Source organism: Hordeum vulgare, chromosome 7H, assembly GCF_904849725.1.
Source record: "Hordeum vulgare subsp. vulgare chromosome 7H, MorexV3_pseudomolecules_assembly, whole genome shotgun sequence".
NCBI lineage: Eukaryota > Viridiplantae > Streptophyta > Magnoliopsida > Poales > Poaceae > Hordeum > Hordeum vulgare.
This window is the reverse complement of record NC_058524.1, coordinates 528,635,117-528,642,769: the sequence shown is the minus strand read 5'-3', so window position 1 is coordinate 528,642,769 and position 7,653 is coordinate 528,635,117. Positions and strand designations below refer to the sequence as shown.

The 7,653-nt window shown below is 50.8% G+C and overlaps 2 protein-coding genes across 2 annotated transcripts; one reads left to right on the top strand and one right to left on the bottom strand.

Moving 5' to 3' along the window:
• The first annotated feature begins 584 nt into the window (after window positions 1–584).
• Window positions 585–4,899, top strand: LOC123406935 (protein WVD2-like 5). Its single transcript, XM_045099951.1, has 8 exons — window positions 585–824; window positions 985–1,356; window positions 1,454–1,636; window positions 1,801–1,862; window positions 2,549–2,702; window positions 2,787–2,858; window positions 2,960–3,070; window positions 4,290–4,899. Exons 2-8 carry the CDS (start codon window positions 1,126–1,128, stop codon window positions 4,620–4,622), a joined length of 1,146 nt encoding a protein of 381 aa, XP_044955886.1. The 5' UTR covers window positions 585–824; window positions 985–1,125; the 3' UTR covers window positions 4,623–4,899.
• A 151-nt stretch (window positions 4,900–5,050) lies between these two features.
• Window positions 5,051–6,400, bottom strand: LOC123406937. The gene is made up of 2 exons (XM_045099952.1): window positions 5,542–6,400; window positions 5,051–5,449 (listed from the first exon to the last, which is right to left on the bottom strand). The coding sequence occupies exons 1-2, from the start codon at window positions 6,273–6,275 to the stop codon at window positions 5,317–5,319; spliced, it is 867 nt and encodes a 288-aa protein (XP_044955887.1). The 5' UTR covers window positions 6,276–6,400; the 3' UTR covers window positions 5,051–5,316.
• Between the last annotated feature and the right edge of the window lie 1,253 nt (window positions 6,401–7,653).

Genomic DNA, 7,653 nt, shown 5'->3' with positions numbered 1-7,653 from the left:
CTTGCGGGCATGGACGACGGAGCTGACTCGCGACGACGGATTGGGGTCGGGGAAGCTGCGGTGCCCCGACGGCGATGCGGCCGGCGACGTGGGTAGGTGCCGCGGTACGGGAGAAGGCAGTCGGAACTGGACGACAGCGGCGACGAGGGGGCTGGGGGCGAGGCGAGGCGAGGGCTAGCTGTCGTCGCTGTCGGTAGGAGTGGAGAATGACCAATGTGCCACCGACTAGCGGGCCAGGGAATGAAGAAAGCGTGCGTCGTCCGCGTTCGCTTTGTGTCCGCGCCGATCCAAATCAGACTCAAAATTGGGTCGAAAATGGGTCGGGAGACGAACGAAAAGCGGACGCGCGTCCGTTTGGGTCGGCACGTTGGACCGTCTTTTCTATTCGCACGAACCCAAACAAACGGCGGCGGATGAAATGGGTTGCCCCGTTGGAGTTGCTCTTAGTGGGTGGGTGTATGTGTTGATTTTTTTTAACCTTTTCTCAGTGTGGAGCCAAAGCTAGCCGTGGAACACGGAGGTAGACGCTGCACGCTGCACGCACAGTGTTGACGCGTCTCCATCTCAAACTCAGCTGGTGGGAGGTCTCCCCTCTGCCGTCACATCCCAGATTCACCCCTTCTGCTCGCTGCTTTCAGCCGGCCTGCCATCCTCCCTCCCCACTCTCCCCTCGTCGCCAGCCCCGCCGCCGCAGCCGACGGTACCCCCACCGCCCAGCCCGCCACCCCGAGAGAAGGAGGCCGTCTCCTTCGTCGCCCCTCCCTCCTCTCCTCCGCTGGGCTCGAGGGGAGCGAAGATCCGCCCGGACGCGGCTCCTCCTGCTGGTAAGCAAAGCCCTAGTACGCGTTGACTGTTGTTCCTTTGGCTCATGTCCTCTCCCCAGATCTTCGTTCTCCATGGCCGATCTCAGCTGAACCTAATCCCGTTTCCTCACATGTAATTTGGTGTCGATTGATCCAACTAATAGCAGTGTACCTTCCACAGATTTTGGGGGTTGTTCTCTTACCGCGTCGAGTTTCGGGGATGATGAGCTAAGGAGGTATAGCTCGTGCAAGCCGCCGCGCCTTTGTTGTTTCTGATAAACCCACGAGCAGGAGCCAGTCTTGCTTGAGGTGGTAGCGAGAGATGGATGCGGTGTCCGAGGTTGCCGATGCCATCGGTGCATTGGGTGTTGACAATGGGCCGAGCCAGAAATTTCTGCCCAAAGACAGTCCAGACAACGAAGAGTTGGCCGATGTGGCGCTTTCGGGCGAGAGTGAGGTGATTAATCCATCTGAAGAGGTGGGTGGGGAAGCCACCTCGCCATCGGAGGACGTAAAGTCACAACCGGAGGACATCAAGGCCCGTGTTCCCAAGGTGAGAGTTTGCCATGTTCATACATTGTCCTTGCTGAGATCTCATATAGATGGTTTGGTGATAATTATGTGCTTTCTGCCATTTTCATGTGTCCCAGGGAAGCCAGAGCCGTTCCCCTAAGGTTACCAAATCACAGCGCCAGAGCCCACGGAGCGGCGATAAGAGTCAAGCTAAGAAAAACACTCCCAGTTCTCCGTATACTAAGGCACCCATTGCACGAGTGTCCGATCCAGATTTAGTTGATAGCTCTTCAAGCAATGGTGATGCTGATGTTAAGAAAGTAAGTTCATTTTTGTAGTTCTGTTCCCCTGTTACTTCTTGGATACACATTTGCATAATTTTTTATACTGCTGAAACGCAAAACTCTTGATGTCTAATATGATGATGCAACGGTATGTCTATGCATTTCGATCTTACTAGAATTGATTGTTCTGTTCTATTCAGAAGGCGGAAAAGAGCAATTCTCGACCAGTTGCTAAGGAGAGCTTGTCGCTCGAGGATTCAAAGTATGTTGCTTGTTTGTTCTTGTGTGTATGGTTCCTTAGTTGTATCTGTTTTATGGATTTAACATCTGATATCTCTGTGCCCAATTATGGTAGGTTGCACTTTTTGTAAACTGATTAATATGAGTGAAAACAAGTCTCTATTTATGGTACAGCTAGTTTTTTACTAGCACGAGTGAGTTTGTAAGGAAAACGGTTTTTGCATACCGTAAAGGGTCTGATCCTCATATTATGTGAAAAGGATTGCATTCATGCATAGTGTCCTTCTATATGTTAGATTACTTTTTGTTTGCTGTCGTGCTACCAATTTTTTTTTAGAAGTGATTCTTGTTGCCATATTGAGAAGTGTCCTCTCAACAATTTTTGCATCTATGAAACCTGAAGCACTCACTGCAAACTCAATTGGATACTGCCATCTTTAGCCTTTGGACGAGTCTAGCTATATACTTTCTCTCCTAATGCACTTGGATATAACCACCTTCTAAATGCATTCTCCATCTGTGAAGCCTTAAACAGTTTAACTCCTTTCTGCATTGTCAACTTTAGCATGTGCACAAGTCTAGCTAATTCCTTTATAACTAAGAATTATCTTAAAACTTAATTCTTTCCGTAAACCCTCGTACTACTTACCTATTGCATTTACATTATTAAAATAGTTTCTTACAATCATATTCTCCACTCAAATACAGGGAGAAGAGGAAAACTCAGAAAGCATCTAACCAACGTGTTGTAAAAAACGATGAAGAATCTAATTGTGAAAGAGTAAAGCCTCAGAAGGTTGGCAGCACCCCTTCATATGGGTTTGCCTTCAAATGCAATGAGAGAGCTGAAAAAAGAAGGGAGGTAAGTTGTTCTTACATAACTTTTACGACTTCTCATTTTTTTTTGAATCTCATGCCTTTGCTTACCCATTCTGCAATCAAGTAGTTCTACTCGAAGCTCGAGGAGAAGATCCATGCACAGGAATTGGAGAAAAATAACATGCAGGCAAAATCAAAGGTCCATATTCTTATTTGTCATTTCCTCAAAATAAATCAATGATTTCTGTATGGTCCATTGCTAATAGTGTTAGCTTTATTTGTTTCTTCATCACCGTGCAGGAAATGGAAGAAGCTGAGCTCAGAAAGCTACGGAAAAGTTTGAATTTCAAGGCAGCACCGATGCCCAGTTTTTATAAGGAACCACCAGCTCCCAAGGTTGAGTTGAAGAAGGTAACCGTCTTGTCCCCTGCACAGGGAGAGCTTTCTCCTTCCATTCTGTCAAGCGAATTAATAACTGAATCGATCGCAACCAGCCTTGTAAACCTCATTAACATATTTGCAACCTGTATAACTGTGAAAGCAAGGAACTCCTGATCGCAACCAGCCTTGTAGACCTTATTAACATATTTGCAACCTGTATAACTGTGAAAGCAGGGAACTCCTGAATGCAATCTTTTCTTTGCTGTCATGTGGAAGCTTAAGTCTTGCTACAATATTTTCATATATAACCAAAGAATACTGTTATTGTTTTTATCATTACTTGGATTACATAAGAATAACTTCTGCATTCTTCTAGTAAGATCTATGACCACACTTCCTACACCTAAATTGTGATTCCATAGTGCTGCCTTGCTGGTAGCTTCATGTATACATGTCATGACGGTAAAGCACAAAAGACAGCCGGGAGGATGGCTGGGTTGCATGGCTAATCAGGGAGAGGGTTTGACGAAGTGGACAGGAGATATACTGTAGTTCTTCCCGCTTAATGAAAATAGACACACCAAGGAGCTGGCCCTAACAACCAAATCGAAACAAATTTCATATCCAAGGAAATACTTATTTCTAATTGGCTGAAGGCTGAAGCTATAAGGGTTATCTTATCTCTAAATTATACTATTCCCAACTAAACGATAAAATGGATTATCCCTAGCACATGGGTGACCAACCCACATCACATACAGCTGTCACATGGTTAGGCATGATTACTTCGTTCAAGAATTCTGGAGAACGTTCTATTTGCAGCCAATTTTTCCATGCCGAAAGTACTATTTTCTGTAGCTAGTGCAATTGTACTGTAGGTGATGGTTACTTCGTTGGCTGTTTAGGAGATTCCATTTCTTGTAGATATTATGCAAGTTTCTGTTGGGTGTTTAATTACTAAAATGAAAATCTCCATCACCACACGATCCATGTCTCTTGCCAATATATTTGAGTAAATCTGAAACTCAGTTGATTTACCTCTTTGATGAGTTCGTGCAAGTTGACCATCCCTAATTTATTATGCAGTTAACTGTTAGCAGCATTTAAAAAATGGACTGTTAGTTTTCCTGGCAGACAGGTGGTTCAAGTTTCTACTATGATTTGCACTAGCACTTTTAACTCGCAACATGAAACCCTGGTGTGTCCTAGCTTTTGAAGAATGCTTCTTATTCACTGCTATTCATCTTAGGTCCCTACCACCAGACCTCGATCACCAAAGCTTGGTCGCTCAAAGAACACAACCTCAGCAGTCACAACAGTAAGTACCAATCCTTCAAGCCGTCCAGTTCGTCTGAGCCTCGACCAAAGGGCCTCCCAAAACAGCGCCAAGACAACACCTGCTCCCAAGAAGTCCCAACGGAAATCTCTCCCCAAATTGCCATCAGAGCAGACAGGTTCTGTTGACATTGCAACTTCTATATCTTCTGCAGAACAGCTAGAAATTAGCAACTCAACTGCAGATCCCATCCTGACGCCAATCCGTGCTCAGGTTACTCCAGATGACCATGTGATCAATGAATAGAAAACAATCGAGTTCAGTCTTTCGGAAAGCTGAGAGTCATGCCTCAGCCTCCCATTTCTGCATTTTTGTTATTTGGGTAGTGAACTTCTGGCTGGTATCATGTGCTTGAATTAGTGTAATCACCTGGAGTTTGGAACATGGCAAGTAGCCAATGTACTGTTTATCTTCTCAGTTGTGTTGTGTTCAAACAGTACAAGGGAGTGGTATTATTTGTAGCTAGTAACATTTGCATATGACTACCTTGTATTTCCAGGTCGCAAGACTTCTTTTCCCCGCATGAGTTTTCCCTCATCTTCTTTACCGCAAAATTTGATGAAGTTGGTGCATCCAGTGTAATTTTGAATTTTCTTCCTTGTGCTTTTGCTGAACTGCTGGTGTTCTGACGTTTGCTGTAATTCACAAGTGGTACATACACTTACACTACATAGTACAGCAGTACATATAAAATGTTATAAGGAACGTTCTACATGTACAAGCACAGCAAAGCCTTATTAGGCTAGATATTTATCCTACGGTGCTGCAGACCCTACCAACCTTAGAAGCGTACTCTTCCAGATTCATCTTGCACACAGGTAGCTGGACTTGGGTTTATTCAGTCTACTACGAGCTGCCGCGACCGGTCCGGTGACGGCAGCGGCTTCCCGTCGCTCTTCCGAATGGAGCTTGGTTACTGGCAGCGAGACTGGACCTTCATCTAAGAGGCCGCTCTAATGGAGGATGGCTGCGCTGCCCCATAGAACGGCGGCGACGCCGCCGGCTGTCCGTCGTTGAGATCGTCCTCCTCCTCGGCGTCCCACAGGAACCCGGCGTAGGATCCCAGGACATAGCTGCAAGGGAAGCAAGAAACTGTCACGCAAACGCATGTCAAGCAAAGCAAGTGGCGCCGTGGCGCTCTGAGCTAGTGAGCTGGGTCACTGACCAGTCGTCGGGCGCGGCCTGGACGGCGCAGCTGTAGTAAGCGTCGGCGCGCTCGGCGTCGCGGCTGGTCTCCCAGACGAGGCCCGCGTACATGGCCAGGGCGTCGCCGTCGCCGGGGTTGGCGACGATGGCGCGCTCGCAGTACTCCTGCGCCCTCGCCGCGTCCCCCTGCACCTCCTTGAGGAACCTGGCGTAGTTCCCCAGCGGCAGCGAGTTGCCCGGGTTGGCCCTGATCATCCGCCGGTAGTGCGCGTCAGTGGCGCCGCGTTCACGGCCGTCGCCGTCGCCGTCCCCTCCGCGGCCGCCCTGCCAGCCGCCGCACACCCTCCCGCGCCCGCCGCCTCCCCCGACGCCCTCGAGGAGTGCCAGGGCTCCGCCGGCGCCGGCCTCCTCCTCGTAGTCGTCCCGCCCCACGGCCGCGTCCAGCCCCGCGCTCGTCAGCAGCCGGCGCAGCGGCAGGGCCGCCACCCCGACCACGTCCTCGTCCTCCTCCTGCGCCCCCTCCTCGCCCAACTCCTCGAGGAAGGCGGAGGCGGGCGAGCTCCTCGCGGCCGGGAGCTGCACCGGCGCCAGCAGATCGGCCTCGGACAATGCGCGGCACAGCGCCCCCTGCTGCCTCGGCCCCTGGTGCCCCGCCGGCGACGCCACCGCGAGGTGGCCGTGCCCCAGTACATGCTCCCCCGTCGGCACGCGCGCCGCGTTGAGCAGCGGCGAGGACGCGCTCCGCAGCAGCATCGTTCCCGGTTTCTCGCTCACCCCGCAGAGAGAGAGAGAGAGAGAGAGGAAAATATCTCAGGCGGACTGGCAGTGTACGGGCAAGTGCGTGGCGTCACTGACTGACTGACACTGCGGGCACGGCTGGCGCGCGAATATATAAGTCCGGCGGCCGGGCCAATGGGGCACGTGATGAACGCCGACGTGTAGGGCCTCGACTGGGCGCGGCGGGCCCGCGGTGGTTGCGGCCGCGGCGGGGGGCGGGCCCGGTGGGGAGCGACGGACGGACGGTATGAGCTCCCGGGCTAGGCGACACAAAACCGGGGGTGGTGGGGTGGGCGAGCGCGACGGCCCACGGCGTAACCCGCGGCTGGCTGCTCCGGTGACTTTGGTTTGTGGGCAGCGGTGACTGCGGACGTCCGTCCAGCTTGGCCTGTGGCTGTGAGGTGAGAGTGGAACCGGGTAGCATGCGGACGGCAGGGGACCGGCGGTTATATGTGGCGCGAAGGAACGTAGCGCTTGCCTATCATCGGCAAGGGAAAGATCCAACTATCCAAAGGTTTTGGGGCGCAAAATCTTGCCTTGGAGCGTAGGGGCGGGCCGTGATGGGTTGTGTTGTGCAGTTGCGTAGCCCAGACCGCGAGGGAGTACGACGCCACATTACATACCGTTGTGGATTGTCCATTCATGGACTCGCTTGAAATTGTGGTAAACCCTAGCCGTATGTGGAAGGACGGGCATTCAACAGTTATTGTCTCCAAATCGGTTCATGTATTTATTTATTTTTGCGAAATAAATCAGTTCATGTATAAGCTAGTACTTCCTCTGTTCCAAAATAACTGTCTCAACTTGTACTTTGTACAAGAGCTAGTACAAAGTTGTACTAAACTTAAGACACTTATTTTAGGACGGAGGGAGTACAAACTAGGCGGCTGCCACGAATCAGCCGAATGATTTTCTAGAGAAATCATTCGCCTAGCCAGCCGCTCGATTAGCCGCATATGATCCGTCCGATCACAACAACTCTCTTCTTCTCCTCTGTCTTGCATCTGTTGAATATATATGTGCATTGTGTTATTAGACATTCCTCCTAGTTCTTTGTATAGTTGAGGTAGAGGCCCATCTTGTACCTATATATACGTGTCTAGTGCATCCAATCAACATTGAGTGTTGCACAACCCTAAACCTAATCCTCTATGGTATAAGTTTCCTCCACGATTCCGACCTAGTCGTCACCGTCGCGCCATCTCTAGCGCAGCCGCCGCCGCCGCTACAGCCGCTACAACCGCCGTCGCCGCGCCCTCTCACGCGCCGCCGCCGCGCCATCTCCAGCTCCGTCGTCGTCGCCGGTGCCACAGCCGCCGTCGTCGTCGCCGCGCCATCTTGAGCACCGCCACCG

Excerpts from the sequence above, each read along its gene's own strand:
- LOC123406937 (XM_045099952.1), bottom strand. The coding sequence starts at position 6,275 with ATGCTGCTGCGGAGCGCGTCCTCGCCGCTGCTCAACGCGGCGCGCGTG. Across the intron at positions 5,450-5,541 it reads CAGGCCGCGCCCGACGACTG|CTATGTCCTGGGATCCTACG; the intron begins GTCAGTGACCCA and ends CTTCCCTTGCAG.
- LOC123406935 (XM_045099951.1), top strand. The coding sequence starts at position 1,126 with ATGGATGCGGTGTCCGAGGTTGCCGATGCCATCGGTGCATTGGGTGTT. Across the intron at positions 1,637-1,800 it reads GTGATGCTGATGTTAAGAAA|AAGGCGGAAAAGAGCAATTC; the intron begins GTAAGTTCATTT and ends TGTTCTATTCAG. Across the intron at positions 3,071-4,289 it reads CCAAGGTTGAGTTGAAGAAG|GTCCCTACCACCAGACCTCG; the intron begins GTAACCGTCTTG and ends TATTCATCTTAG.